This window comes from Leishmania mexicana, chromosome 3, assembly GCF_000234665.1.
Source record: "Leishmania mexicana MHOM/GT/2001/U1103 complete genome, chromosome 3".
NCBI lineage: Eukaryota > Euglenozoa > Kinetoplastea > Trypanosomatida > Trypanosomatidae > Leishmania > Leishmania mexicana.
The window spans coordinates 361050-375930 of NC_018307.1; the positions used below are offsets into that span (position 1 = coordinate 361050).

A 14881-nucleotide genomic window follows, 5' to 3' on the forward strand; every position below is an offset into this window, starting at 1 on the left:
CCATCGGGGAGGTAAGAGAGAAGGGGTCTAACGAAAGAGGCCGGGGGGAGGGGGAGGAGGAGGAGGGGAGGGTCTGTCGCGCATGAGAGGGACGGCGAGACACGCCACGCACATCGGTAGGGCGAATCACATAAAAGCGAAAGAAAGAGAAACAAAGTCCCCAAGGCTATGCTTCAGGAGGGATGGGCGACGAGGGAGAGCAGAAAGGAGGGTGGGGGTGGGGGGGGGAGGCGTGTGCGTCAGTGCGAGCGGTCGTACTCTACGACTCCGCCAACAATCGTGTAGGCGACGTGCGGCTCCTGGTGGCGCGGCCACCACCGTGCATTCGCGTCCTCCACACCTGCCATCTGCTCCATCCCCGCGTCGTCCAGCCAGTCCGCCGTCCAGACTGTGATGTCAGCGTACTTGCCCACTTCCAGTGTGCCGAGGTAATTCTCCATGAACATGCCGTGCGCGCCCTCGTACGTGTACGTGCGCAGCGCCGCATCCATGGAGATGCACTCGGCGCGATTCCAAGTGTCGTGGTAGCGCCGCAGTGCCGTTGCCGCTCCGGTGGCTGTGTTGTCGGCCGACGGCTGTGCCTGCTGTTGGCTCCTGTACTGAGCCTCCTCTGCCACCAGCGCCGCCATTACGTCCGGCACGCGTGTCACCGCGCCGCGCAGCCCGTCATTCACGTCTGCCGGCGCCACTGGCCAATCGGAGCCCAGATCCACGCGGATTTTCGCCGCCAGCAGCGTCCCCCACATGTACGACGTGTCCTTGCGGCGCTGTCCCAGGAGCGCGTCCACGTAATCGCCATCGAACAGAAGGTGACAGGGCTGCATGGATGCGATGATGTCGTATTGCGCCATGCGCTTCAGCTGCTTCGTCATGTTGGACATGTGCTGGCAGTGCTCCACGCGCGAGCGCGGGTTGGCGCGGAAGCGCGCTACCGCCGCCGCAACTCCCGCCTCTGCCTCGCGCTCACGCAGCCAGTCCGCCGACGCGCACAGCGCGCGGTTGACTGTCGCTACAGCGCGATCGCCAATCGCGTGCACAACGCACTGCAGGTCGTGCGAGTGCGCAACGTGGATCGCGCTTTGCAGCTCCAGGCGCGGCATCGTCAGCAGTCCGCACTGACAGTGATTGCCCGACCGCTCTTTCAGGATCGCACTGATCGACGCGTCATCCAGGTCGCTGTCGATGTCGCCCTCCGTCGTCACATTGTAGCCATAGGGCCGGTTCATCGCCGCCGTCCGCGAGCTTAACGACCCGTCCGCGAACAGTTTCACCGCGCCTAGCAGCAGGTAGCCACCGCCGGCGGCCGGCGGCGTCATGGTAAAGCGGTAGGGCAGCGTAAAGGCGTCGCTCCGGCCCGACTGCGCTGCTTCCGTCGCCATCACGCGGTAGAACTTGTCCATGAAGCGCTCCACATCGTTCAGCGGCACGCCGTACCGCACGCGCAGCCGCATCGCGCCCTCACGCTCCATCTGCGCGAGGAAGCCGATCTCGTTCACGTTGTCCGTGTACGTTGTCGACATCATAGAGAAGACGGAGGTGAAGCCGCGCGAGAGAAGATGTTCTGTAGCGGCCTCGAGCGCACGGCGTTGGTTGGCGGGGGTGTCAGCGGCAGGCGTGTAGCGTTTCGTCATCTGAATGGCGTTGTCGCGGAGGACACCGTTCGGTTGACCGTTCTCGTTTCGCTCGATAACGCCACCCTCCACGGAGGTGATTAGCGGCTCGCCATCTTCTGCACCAGGGATGATGTGGCAGCTGCGCAGCGCGGCCGTATTCATAACAGCGGAGTGGATGTCCTTGCTGTACATGACCAGGTGGATCTTCGTGCTCACCTCATCCAGCCACTCGCGCGTCGGCGAGCAGCCCAGCACCGCTTCGCTCCAGCCGACGCCGTACACCCAACCGCCTTCCTCACGGCTGTAGCGGTGCTCCACGAAGTCGCGAACGATCGCTATGAACTGTGTCCTGCTCGTCGCAGAGCCCAGCTGAGGGGCGAGCAACATGCGACCGCCGTCAAGGAAGTGCACGTGGGAGTCGATGAAGCCTGGGTACACAGCGTGGTGGTGCTCACAGTCGATGACGCGGTGCGACGCCGTGCGCGGGCGGCCGCCTTCCACCGGCTGAGGGGCTGCTGCTGCCGCATCGACGGGCTGCGCAGCCACTAGCGCGCCGTAGCGCTGCTGTACCTCTGCGGTGCTGCCGATGAAGCTGATGCGGCCACCCTCCACCAACAGCGCGTCCACCTCCGGCGGGTACGACGATGCCACGGTCGGCTGCAGAGCCGAAGCGCCCCGCCACACACGCCGCGCGTTGACGATGGCTAGTACAGAGGTCATGGCGCTGCTTCCCTGTGCACGGGGGGAGGGAGGAGAGTGAGAGGCACAGAGGAGAAACGACTGCCTAACAGTGACCGAAGAAAACGTGTACGAATGTTGCGTGCGTGTGACTCGCCGGTGATCCCATTGCGGTAGCGGGCAGCGAGCGACTGAGCCAAAAACATCGACGGGCAAGGGGGGGAGGGAGATGGCGCCAGGCGAATGTGCGGTGCGGGAGCAGTGAGGCAATGAGAGCAACACGGAAACTTGATGCCCCGCTAGTCTAGTGCACCCATGGAGACGAACGCGCGTCCTCGCCAGAGTTCAGGGGCGCGCAGCGAGTAGAGGGAGAGGCGCTAAAGGTAGACACCTCCCCCACGCCCGCCCGCACTGATGCGCAGTGAGTGCGAGAGCTGACGAGGAGGTTGTTGGCGCAGCGGTGCCGCTGCAGTCGGTTGTGAAAGGACATGGACACAAAGAAAGAGAGGCGAAAGCAGGTAGGAGGGGAGAAGGCAGACGGCAGAGTCTTTCCAGCCCCGCCTTTGCTTAACCCCCCAAATTGGCGCCACACACAGACATAGGCGCAGGCGCGGGCAAAGACACGCACCCCTACCATGAGCACAGCTCAGATCATTCGATAGGTGTAGCGCCACGGCTGCGGGCCTTTACGGAGTCCGTCCTGCGGAGGCAGCTCGCGCATCATGTACTTGCCGAGCAAAACCACTGCCGCGCTTGCCTCGTGTCCGCCTTGCGCCCCTCCACCTTGACTGTTGCCGCCCGAGTGCAGCTCATCCGCGCGCAGCCGTCGCACAAAGCGCATGTAGTTCACCTTGCCACCAAAGGCACGCAGGTAGCAGCAGTTCTTCACCATCAAGGAGAGTGGAACCCCGTCGCAGTCGTCCCGTAAGCTGAAGTGCGGCTCTTCCTTGCGGAGAATCGTCATGAGCTCGTGCAGCTTGAGCGCCACCTCATCATAGTACACAGCGCTAGAGCCGTCCGCGCCATTGTCAGCGGCGACTTTGGCGTCAGAGTAGCTGCGCTGCGCTGATCGGCTCGTGCCTGATGCAAAGGAGGCGGTGGATATCACGTTGTTGTTCATGACCACCTCCACCGGCAGCGGCGGACCATAGCGGAGCAGTGCGCGGTGCACAAGGGCATCAAAGCGCTCCTGCACAGCGCTGTTGCCGGTGTCCGCATTCACGGCGTCATAGTGCGATGATGAGGTGGGCTGTGCGGACCCGAAGCCGGAGTGCGCCCCATCCTCTGCCCCTTGCTGCCGCCGTCGTAGCTCTTCAGCCTCGTCCTTCCATTTGCGCAGCGGATCTGCGGCCCGCCAGTTCGCTTCCTCTTGCGCTAGCGCGTCTGCCTGCGCCGCCGCCCACGACTCGGTCGAGTTCAGTGGGTTGGTGAGCCCACTGCCCCGCGGGTGCTGCTGTGCAGTTCGTGGGCGCCGAGCCCCTTGGCGTTTCTGCAGCTTCTCCAGAAGTCGAGTGGACTCCAGCACCGTCTGACGCGAGTGTTGCCGGCCGCCGCGGCGGGCGCTGTTGGCGACGGTGGCAAGCCGTCGTGCTGCTCGTCTCTCCAGAACAGGGCACAGCAATCCCTTGAACATGCAGAGCCTAGTGGGCTGAAGGAGAGCAAGAGTAGAGTGTGAGCTCTGACGCGACGGCGTCGGTTTAATTGTTGATGTTGTGCCTGTTTTACCCTACGGGTTACACAGCGAGCAGAATTCAGTCGCGCGCGTCAGATGTGGGTTGCGGGGAGCAGTGCAAGTGCGACTAACGCTATGTAGCAGCTACAGCCTTTCAGGCAATGAGTTGGTGGATGCAGAAAGGAGCGCTGATAGCGAAACAAAGGCGGTAGGCGAGGGAGAAGGGGAGCAGAGCGACGGGTATACGGGCAGCATGATTAAACGCACGTGCAGCAGTGCTCGCTGTCGAGAAGAGGAGGAGTGGGGAGTACGCGAGTGCACGCCTCGGGGTGCCTCTTCCAGCTTCCATACACACGAAGGCGGCACATACACAGCGACACCTCTCTTTCATCTCGCTCTTCGTCTGGCTTTGGAGAATGGCGCGCATTTTCACTGCCTCATGCATCTTCGACTCGACTGGCGTCCACTCCTGCGCAGAGCTCAGAGGCAAGAAGAGAGTGGAGCACGAGAGAGAGAGACCGTGTGCAAGGTGCACCCCGATTGAGTGTGCGCATATCTTCACACTGAAAGGCAAGACTGGCCACACTGCTACCTCGGCCAGCTGCTTCTCCCCCTCTCATCGCCTCAATTCCAGTCGCTTCGCTCAACAAAGAGTGCAAGCGTCTGGTCATCCACGTCATGCTTTCGCTAGGCATCATGTGCGCTGTCTTGTTTCCCTTTCCTTTGCTCTGCTGATGCCCATCTCTGTACGACCTGGCGTCGTCCGACACCGGGGCACCGACACAGATGCGTGCCCCTCATGCCCACCGAGGCGACCAATCTTTACGTGCCCCCGTGCTCTCCGCCTCGCGCTCCGTGGATGTGTACCGTCTTGAGAACGATGCCTTGACAACACGAAAGTGAAAGGAGACAGCTGGTGTAGGGGCAGCGGCAGATGATGGGATAAGCGCTGGATCACAGCAGCAGATAATGTTAGAGTGACGTGCACGCAACAGAAGAAACACGAAAACGGAAAGAGAGTAGTTCCGAGAAATGCGCACGAGTGAAGACTCACAAGCGCACTCGCGAAATCGAATGAGAAAACACAATCAAAAGACGACAGCACACCCACACACAGGAAAAGCAACAGAGAGAAAAGGGAAACGGGTACAGAATCAGGGAAAGAGGCGTCGGCAGCGTGTACGTGTACCGCCACCTTCTGCGGCTGTTCGAGAGCAACAGTGTCTATGTATTCCGCACGCACCGCATCATGCTCACACGCACGCAAGCACGCTTCCTCGAGAGAGGGAAGGTAAGCGGAAGAGGGTAATACAGTGTACTGGCGGGGTGGCCTTTTTCTCAAGCGTGTCTTCACGCGCGCCGCTGGAGAAGGGGGATGCGCTCCCCTGGCGTTCCGGCGTATGATTGTGCATCAAAGACGCTTTGAGCGTCGGCAGAGCCGCGCATGCCTCGGTGTCGAAAATATCCCCACGCCGCAGCTGCTGCGGAGGCGAGGAGGAGCATAAAGAGAAGGCTATACGCATGGGATCGGTGCGGCCAGGCCGAGAGGAACGCGCCGGCCTGCGACTGCTCGTATTGCTGCACGGCCTTGCCCTCCTTGCTCCCTGGGGAGTAGACCAGATAGGACATCATCATGCCGCGGTCTTCGTGTTGGAAGACATGACAGTGGTACACCACCTCGCCAACGTACGTTGCCGCCTTCCAGCGGATGGTGGTGACGCCGTCCAAGATCGGAATCGTGTCACGAAACTCGCCGCTGTGTACGCCGTACATGGCCATGGTCTCGTTTTCGTGATTGCCCCCGGGGCGGGGCTCGAAGGAGAGAAACTGGAAATGGTTGACGTGAAAGTGAAGGGGATGCGGCCGGTTGTCGGTCGGGTCACCGTACACGCGCGCCGTCACAACGGCGTGCAGCGGCACCGTGAAGCCGTGATAGCCCTCGATGTGCCTGCCGATCTCACCTTGGAAGTACCCATACTGGCACGTCGACGAATTCTGCAGCGACTGGCAGTTCGGCCCCTGGCCGAGGACATAGTACGGCTTTATGATGGGCAGGTCCCGCTGCGAGAACGAGATCTCGCGGTAGAACGTGTTGGGACCTTCGAGCTGCAAGTAGCTAGGGGAGTAGTTGGGCATGGCCACGGGGAAGGCTACAGCACGACGACCCTTCTGCGGCTTCCCTTTCGACTTCAAGTAGAAGATGGCGTCTGAGAGGTCGTCAGTGTGGGACACCGGATACGTCCCCTCCTCGTCGCACAACACGAGCAGACTGCGTCGCGTTGCCGTCGTGAAGTACAGCCAGCCCTCCACCACCTCGACAGTGCGGCGCAACTGCGCGCCATCGATGGCTGTCATGTGGAAGGCGCATTCCTTGGGGAGCGACATGTTGATGTAGCACGAGCCTGCAGCAAAGCCGATGCGCAGCAGCATTGGATGGCCACGCTTGACCCTCACGGTCGGGCGATGCTGGCCGTTCACAAGAAACAGCTCCGCCGGCATCTTGTACTCGTTGCCCTTGCGGTCCACAATACGCGGATCGAACGGGAGGAGGGAGCCCATCGCGGCGTCAAGGCTTGACATCGGCATCCCGTCGCACCTTTTCGAGCTGTTAAGGCGATACAGGTGCACCATGAGAATCTGCGAGTCCCAGCCATGAAAGGGGTGCCCTGGGGTCTTCGTAAAGTCGCCCTCCCCCACATCGATGGCCCCAAACATCCCACCCATCACGTGATAGTAGACGGCACCGTGAGAGTGCGCATGGTACCAGTGAAGGCCCGGCTCGTGATCACGCGGGACATTGATCTTGTACACCAGCGTCTCGCCCGGGAGTGCAGCTTTGAAAGGGGTGTCCACCCTAGGATCGCTGTGCATGCCGTGGAAGTGCACGTTCGTGATGTTCGGACCGTGGAGCGTGTTCATCGGACCCGTCGTGTTGGCCATCCCCTCCTTTCCCAGGTCGTTCACTAGTGTCAAGTCAATTCTGCCGCCAGGGTTGACCTTTAGCGTGGGGCCGGGAAGCATGGGTCCGCTGTTACCCTCTTCATACAAGCGTCCTGTGTACTCAAAGAAAACCTCTTCCCCATCGGTCCGCTCGAGCGGGATGGAAACCCGTCCGGTGCGCACGTAGAGTGTGACCTTGGTGTTGCTTCTGCCCCTGGGAAGTATGACGGGTGATGGGACAAGATCGGCGGCATTACCCGCTGCAATGTACAGGCACACAACAATGGCCAGCAGCAGCAAAGCGAGCGGTGCACGCATGGCTCCAAACTAAACTGCACGTGCTTGGGCAACTAACACACGTACAGACATGCTCTACAAAGGAAAGTAAAAAGGAAGCAATGAGAGGGTTGTAAGACCAGCGCAGGAAGCAAGCACATTCAATTGACATAGCACAGGTGACGAGAACCACGGAGAGGAACAGGACGCACGGATGCACGAAGCCGCCCTTCATCCGCAACTCAGTCCTACACCTCCTGAGGGAGAAGAGAATACCCACACGAAGCACTCGCCCACAGCCCACACAGGCATGCGTGCGATCGGAATGCAGCACACAGCGGCGCACACGAGTCTTAACGTGAGCCATCTCGCAAAACTACCGCTGCTGCTCTGTGTGGTTCCGCACGGCAACGCGCTTCTTGCTCTCTTTCTCTCTGTACTTTCCCGTTTCCTTCCCCTGCGTCTTTTTTTTTCTCACTACACGCGACAGGTGTAAAGTATTTCCTATTTAGTTCCTAAATGAAGAGGGGCGAAAACGAAACGAGGTAGGCGCGACTCGCCCTGCTCGAGACTGTTTGTTACTGCCAAGTTTACAGCAGCGGCTGGCAGAAAGCACAAATGGAAGCGAAGGCAGAACAGCTGTCAAACAGGTGACCCGTTGCAGTCACGTATCGGCCCCACACATTTGCGCTCCTCAAACAATCGCGCGCAGGCGCTCCAGCTGCTCCTTGGAACAACCAGTCCACTTCGGGTCGGTAATGTCCACATCGTTGTTGTTGATCAGTTGCTTGTACCGAATCTCGTTGCGACGCGCAATGGGGTCACGCCAATACGGGTAGCCTGCCCACCAGCCGTTCTTCCGCTCCGTCTCCTCAGAGCAGTAGTTTGCGTGCTTGAACAGAAACACCATGGATAGCAGACCAATGGCTGCCATCATATTGTACTCCTGCGTGAACAGCTTCAGCTGCAGCACGGGGATGCGGTCGCACTTCCAGCGGGTGTAGACCATCTTGATTGCTGCGTTAGCACCCGGCTGAAGAACAAAGAGAAAGGAGATCGTGTCTGCTTCTGTTGCGATGCACGAGAAGGCGCATCACCATCATGCCATGCACAGTTTTGGATGCGCCAAGACAAAGAAGAGAGAGAGAGAGTCAGTGGAGTCCAAAGAAGAGAAATATGGTGATAGATCAACAGTGCCTTGAAAAGAGCTTGCAGTCACTCAGTTGCCGTCACATTCAGCGCGGCGCAGCATCGTTTTGCCAAACACGGCCGCTCAACAGAAGTCATGGTCACCACTAAAGTATCGTCCACCTTCACCTATCGCGTTTTTTCTTTGTGTCATCAAGCACACGCGTACATCACAGTGAGGCTGCTGAACGCAGAACAGGACAAGCACACACACACACCCACACACACACCACACACAGCAAAAGAAAGAAATAAACATCAAACAAGTGCAAATGCACCCTATCTACATTGTTACACGTGCGGCAGCAGCAACACCGTTCTCTCAATCGGCCCACGCCATTCCGTCCACGGGGACCTCGGAGCAAACCTGCAGCGCGCTCGTCGGGGCCCAGACACCTCGTTTAAAGGCACCTGTCTGCGCCATTTGGATGCTGGGATAGTGCAGCGACGCAGCGTCGTCGAGGGGTCTGTTCATTTTGTCGAACTTCCCTTCATAGTAAGACCCTCCCTGCAGAATCCACTGGCCTTGCACAAAGTTACCGCGGACCCACTCTCCACGGTACTCGCTCCCATCCGCAAAGTGGTAAGCTCCATAGCCATCCTTGGCGCCAGCCTTCCAGTTGCCCGAGTACACGTCGCCGTTGAGGTAGTAGTAAACGCCCTGTCCGTGCCGTTTATTTTCCAGAAATTCCCCTTGGTAGAGGGTGCCGTCTTTGTTTTTCATGACTCCGCGACCAGTTCGCTTTCCACGCACATAGTCACCATGGTAACACGGACGTTGTCCATACTGCATAATGCCCTCTACGACGTGAAGTCCAAGCTGGAGTTTGGTAGCGATTTCTGCTACCATCGCTTTTGCATCCTTGCCCTCACTTTTGAGCAGCTCCATTTCCTTAGAAACGACCCGGTCAGCCTCACTGCGCCCTTTGCTCGCAAAAATGTACTGACCCCTCCCGTGCTTTTTTCCCTCGAAAAACTCCCCTTCATAGGTGTCACCCGACGCATACGTCGCTTTGCCACAACCAGACCTCTGCTGGAACTCATCACGTGGGCCTGCGTATATTCCTAGCGTGCACACGGACTTCACGAAGTTGTGATCAAAGATAGCGCCGCTTTCCTCCGACTTTTGACAGAACTCATCTATCCACGATTCCACATCTGTCTCCGGCTCACCGCCCTCGGAGAGGAACGCGGCAGCGTACGCGTTCCAAACATACAGTTCGGCTTTCTTGAAGCCTGTCACTGCGTCGATCTCGTCAATGTTGACCGGCTGCGCTTTGCCCTCTCCGTCTGATGGCATTGCTGCGTGTCGTGGGTGTCGGTTAAGGTGACGTCACTCTGAGCCAAAAGCCGCCTTGCCCGGGAAACAGGACGTCGAAAGCCCATAAAGTGCAGAATCAACAAACCAAACGAAAAACAAGGGTGAGAGACAGCGGGTGCGAGGAGACAGGAGATAGAAACTAGGACAAAGTACACCCTTTTTCGCCGAAAACGACGCAGGCGGACCCATCCACCACCATAACATGCAGTAAGGCCGTGAATACGCAAGAAAAGCGCAACAGAAAAGCACAGTGTACTAATCACTTTCACCTCATGTACCGTCTATCCAGCTCCACGTTTGGCAGGCTGATGACAATGCGAGGCAACACTTCATGAAGACCGCAGTTGCGTCTGCCACTGCAGCAGAAACTGTCAGTCACGCTTCGTTCTTTTTCTATTTGTTCATTTTGATGAATTGATAGCTTTGCCGGCATTTGACTTCACCATAGTTCACGACACAGACAAACAGAAACAAAAGAGATCATGCATCGCACTCAAGATCCTTCCTTACCGAAAAAAAGAAAAAAAAACACAAGTTACCGCTGATGAAAGCACAAACGAAAAACAAACTTCCCATTACATTTTTTTTTGATTTCCTCATTACACCTTATTTATTTTTAGAACAGTTTCTCTTTCCCATCCTTTTTTTTGCTTGGCATACCTATTTACTTTCATCTCTGTATTAGTCAGCATCCTCATCATCATCGTCATCCCCATCAAAGCCCTTCTTGCCCTCGTCTGCGTCGCCGTGAGGCTGCGGAGGTGTCACCACCTTCAGCTGGCCACCGCGCTTCTTGATTTCCGCCGTCATCGCCTCTATTGCCTCCTTCATTCGCTGAATACCCTCTTCCTTCATATCCGTGCGCGCGCGGATGCCGTATTTGGGGGGCCCGATGATGTTGACGGATAGGTGGATCTGGGGATCGCTGCCCTCGCCGTAGCTGCGGCCAAGAATGAGGACGTCGCGGATCGCCTCCACACCATCACATGCAAAGCAGGTAATCTCAACTTCGGCAAAGAGCGTCAAAACCTTCAGCCGCATCGCGTTCTTTAGCGTCAACATCAGGCAGTCTGATACTGCTTTGTCGAGATTCAGCGGACCAAGAATGCGCTCCACGTCTTCCGTTTGGTTCAGCTCGTAAAGCCACGTCCACGCGTGCTTGCCCGGTTCCCGTTGGTAAAGCGGATAGGCGATCATTTCCATTGCATCCATAGCGGGGATGTCGCACAGCTCAGCGACATGGCAAACAATGGAGCGAACTTCGTTTCCCTGGCGGAAGTGTGCTTCGCATGCCTTTGCTTCGTTGGGCGTCACCAGCTTCTTTGACAAGTCAATGTAACCCTTGTCCTTGTCGATACGGATCACCTGCGCGGGCTCGGTACGGCCTACCTTTATCAGCTTTCCCATCGAGCGCACACGGCGCCTAGTCACCTCCGTGTACGGAATAATGCCCTCGCGTTTGCCGTACTCGAGCAGCTGCACTACGGCGGACGTGTCATTCACCTGGGTGATTTTTACCCACACGACGTCATTGATCTTCGGCATCGTTTCCACGTAGAACGGGATGTCCTTGCCATCCCACGAGGTGATGCCCAGGCACCCACAGACAAACTTTTGCTGGCGCTTGTTCAAGTCGCGCATCCACTCTGGACGCTCGTTATTACTACCCTTCGTCTCACCCTCCACAACCTGGGCGGAGAGAATTGTGGCCTTCTCAAGAAGCACGAGCAAGTGGTCCAGCGTTTTGCAGTCAACTGGAACCGGGAACGGCTCCGCTAAAAGGAGCTTTCGCCGAGCCAGGCTCTGGTTAAGGCGGAAGTACTCTTTTGGAACGGCATAGTAGACATTGTCTGTCGTTCGGCAGCAGCACTTCGTTTTGTAGTCCACCGTTTCGGGACTATCTGTGACACAGTAAGACGCCATGCTTTTGCTGTTTCGAAATGTAAATCTATTCAGGAGGCAGCGCAGGAACACCGAGATCACACAAAAAGAGTATGAAAACAAAGGAGCAAGGAAAAGTGGGAGACAAAAAGAGTTGGCCAGGAGAGTCGAGCATATTATGAGATAGCAGAGAGCAAGCGACGCATCATTCATTCCCAACCTGAGGCGCGGACGTAGATTATAAAGCAGCGTACTCGCGGTTTCCCGGTAGCGAGAAAAAAAATGAGCTCGCAAGAAGTTTGCTGGGTGAATAGATGACCTGAGAGGTTGAAGTTGACTGTGTAGACTCGCTCATCGCACCGTAGCACAACAAAAAACTGCGTCGCATTCACCTTGAGCTCCATGGGCTCCTCTGCGCTTCTTCATACAGCGTCCACCACACAAGAGCGCGCATGCTTTTTCTCAGCATAATTAGATGCTGCAACTCTTCATGAGAAAAGATGTAGTACGTCTGATGTAGCAACGAGCAGCCCACTAAATTAATTTACCGGCGATGCCAGCTACCGTTAATTGTGAAGCGCCTGCAAGCACAGAGTGAAGAGCAACAGAAGTGCGCAGCAGAACAGCACACGCAAAACGTGCGGCACACAAAACATCAACTAAATTCAGAGTGAAAGATATCAGAGACGAGACGTTACTCTCGCCAGCACCCTGTCGTTGGGGTTCGCAGCAACATAGCCTCAAAGCCCCCCTATCCCTCGCCCATGGCAACCGCCTCAGCTCGTCGTACTGCTTCTTTCGTCGAAAAACGACTGACCGAATACACTTGTGTGTGTGTGGGGGGGGGTACACGATCCCAACGAGAAGATGTGGCCCACATTGTCCTCTTCTTCCTCAAAGTCCCTGCGAAACGCTTTCGCACGCGTTACTTCAACTCAGCTTCCGCTAAGTGGGGGTCGGCCCCTTGCTTTGTGAGCGACAGCCTATCTTCGCCGTTTGCTCTCCGGCACCGCGGCATCACCAAGAGGCATGCAGGATGTTTGGCGCTTTTCGCAGACTCGTCCACAGCCGTGGCGCATGTCCGCTGAATTGTACATTCAGCTTGCACAAAGCGTGTCCACCTACGGCCTTGCCATGCTCGCAAATAGCTTGCGGCTTGGCCCTCATGCTCTCATGGGCGTTCGGGTGCTCCAACAAAAACGGGCGCCCAAGTTCACACCTGCAGAGTTCCATCCGTCACCATAAAGACCCCCGAGGCAGGAGTATCAGGGTTCTCGCCCTTCCTTCTGTTGAAAAGCTGCGCGCCATCCGCTTCCTACTGCCGCCACTGCCTGCCACTTTCGAATGACTCTCTCTATTTCACCCCGTCCTCTCAGCGTCTCGCCCACATCTCCCCCTTAGTCTGCACCGGCTGCTTGTCTGCTTCTCTTTCCTGTTTCTTCGTTCTCCAAACCCCCTCTGAGCGACACCCTTTCTGTGATGACCCGCGCTGTATTCCCTTAGGGGTATGCAGTGCACCATCGCAAAAGAAGACCAGCCGGCATTTTTCACAGAAACTCCGCGTTTTTTTGTTGACCTCGGTATGCGGCCCGTAGTGGTGCCAGGAGTTTCTCGGAGGGGGAAAGAGGCTGCTTGCCATTTCCTCGGATACTCGTCGCCATGCGGGGTTCCGTTTCCGACCTCTCTTTGACCCTTCGTTTTCCTCCCTTTCCCTCTGTCGCGCCCCTTTCTTTACGCGACCACCCTTCCGCCCTTTCCCGCACACGCCCCTAGAACATAGCCCTTGCTCCTCGCGCATTGACCTTTAAAAATGCTATGACAACTCGCGGCGCAATCCACCTTCTCCGAACCCAGTCTTTCACTTTGACATGATCGTTCCACGTCCTTTCCACTCACGCATTTCGTTCAACACAAATTGTCATTCACCCTGCGCTTTCACACGCTCCTCTCGCCGTCTCGCGCGCCAGTTGCGGCCACGCGGTTCTCTCTCTCCGGAAAAAACGGTAAATATGCTCAGTGGTGCGGCCTGTTCCGCCGAAGGGCTGCCGAAACACTATCGCCTAATCCGGCGTGCCGGCTTTTGTACTCGCCCCCAACGTCCGCGGCTCTTTCACCGATCGTTGATTCTCACGAGGGGCGTTGCAGATCAATATGCCTGCGCGAATTGCTTCCAGGCGGGTTTCTCTTTCTGCGACCCGCCACCTACTCCTCCCAAGCGCCTTTTCTACTCGGCCTTAAAGGTGCACCTGTGGCATATTTTCCCATTGCCGGCTCATCTTTTGCGGAAAAAACAACAACCGCGGCGGCGGATTACCACCTACTCCATCTGCCGTCGCGATTGCGACCAAGGCGTCCCTCTGATCCCTAAAAAACGCTACGCTACATTCGCCCTTTCATCACTAGCTTTCGGCTGTTGCGTTTGCCGTCCCTTTGCTCACCTGTGCCCGCCCATGCTCCGGGAGCACCGCCCTCGCGGCATGTCTCGTGAAAGTGAACCCAACGTGCAACTTTCAAACGCTGCCCCTCACAGCCAGCGTGTGTGTTGTGCGTGCGCTGGTTACGGTTAATGTGTGTGCTTACTCCCCTTGCCTCTGCAACGTCGTGGGGCATTGAAAAGAGCGCCAATTGCACAACCGCGATAGCTGCGCATGTGTTGTGTGTGCTTAGCCTGCTGCTACATTTGTGTGTGTTGTGGGTTTCTTGCTTTGCTGCTGCGGTGTGTGCGGATGTGTGTGGCGTAGAACTGTGATGGTGATGGTTGTGGTTATGGCTGTAGTTGTGGTTGTGTTGCTGTTATCCCTTGGTGTGTGGTCTATTAAAGGTTGTTGTGTGCGTGTGTTATGGTACGGGGGAGGGTACGGGTTAGGGTACGGGTACGGGTGTTGTTGTGACTTGGTGTGTGTGGTCTATTAAAGGTTGTTGTGTGCGTGTGTTATGGTACGGGGGAGGGTACGGGTTAGGGTACGGGTACGGGTGTTGTTGTGACTTGGTGTGTGTGGTCTATTAAAGGTTGTTGTGTGCGTGTGTTATGGTACGGGGGAGGGTACGGGTACGGGTACGGGTACGGGTACGGGTACGGGTACGGGTACGGGTACGGGTACGGGTACGGGTACGGGTTAGGGTACGGGTACGGGTACGGGTACGGGTACGGGTACGGGTTAGGGTTAGGGTTAGGGTTAGGGTTAGGGTTAGGGTTAGGGTTAGGGTTAGGGTTAGGGTTAGGGTTAGGGTTAGGGTTAGGGTTAGGGTTAGGGTTAGGGTTAGGGTTAGGGTAGGGTTAGGGTTAGGGTTAGGGTTAGGGTTAGGGTTAGG

General features: G+C 57.2%; 6 protein-coding genes across 6 annotated transcripts; all 6 read right to left on the minus strand.

Moving 5' to 3' along the window:
* Positions 1-239: 239 nt before the first annotated feature.
* On the minus strand, positions 240-2333 carry LMXM_03_0930 (hypothetical protein; the record flags this gene model as incomplete). Its single annotated transcript, XM_003871713.1, has 1 exon — positions 240-2333. The coding sequence occupies one exon, from the start codon at positions 2331-2333 to the stop codon at positions 240-242; it is 2094 nt and encodes a 697-aa protein (XP_003871762.1).
* Positions 2334-2937: 604 nt separating this feature from the next.
* LMXM_03_0940 (conserved hypothetical protein) lies at positions 2938-3924 on the minus strand (the record flags this gene model as incomplete). The annotated part of the gene is made up of 1 exon (XM_003871714.1): positions 2938-3924. One exon carries the CDS (start codon positions 3922-3924, stop codon positions 2938-2940), a length of 987 nt encoding a protein of 328 aa, XP_003871763.1.
* A 1389-nt stretch (positions 3925-5313) lies between these two features.
* On the minus strand, positions 5314-6984 carry LMXM_03_0950 (conserved hypothetical protein; the record flags this gene model as incomplete). Its single annotated transcript, XM_003871715.1, has 1 exon — positions 5314-6984. The coding sequence occupies one exon, from the start codon at positions 6982-6984 to the stop codon at positions 5314-5316; it is 1671 nt and encodes a 556-aa protein (XP_003871764.1).
* An 889-nt stretch (positions 6985-7873) lies between these two features.
* On the minus strand, positions 7874-8188 carry LMXM_03_0960 (conserved hypothetical protein; the record flags this gene model as incomplete). Its single annotated transcript, XM_003871716.1, has 1 exon — positions 7874-8188. The coding sequence occupies one exon, from the start codon at positions 8186-8188 to the stop codon at positions 7874-7876; it is 315 nt and encodes a 104-aa protein (XP_003871765.1).
* A 501-nt stretch (positions 8189-8689) lies between these two features.
* Positions 8690-9667, minus strand: LMXM_03_0970 (conserved hypothetical protein; the record flags this gene model as incomplete). Its single annotated transcript, XM_003871717.1, has 1 exon — positions 8690-9667. One exon carries the CDS (start codon positions 9665-9667, stop codon positions 8690-8692), a length of 978 nt encoding a protein of 325 aa, XP_003871766.1.
* Positions 9668-10369: 702 nt separating this feature from the next.
* LMXM_03_0980 (elongation initiation factor 2 alpha subunit,putative) lies at positions 10370-11611 on the minus strand (the record flags this gene model as incomplete). The annotated part of the gene is made up of 1 exon (XM_003871718.1): positions 10370-11611. One exon carries the CDS (start codon positions 11609-11611, stop codon positions 10370-10372), a length of 1242 nt encoding a protein of 413 aa, XP_003871767.1.
* Positions 11612-14881: the final 3270 nt, after the last annotated feature.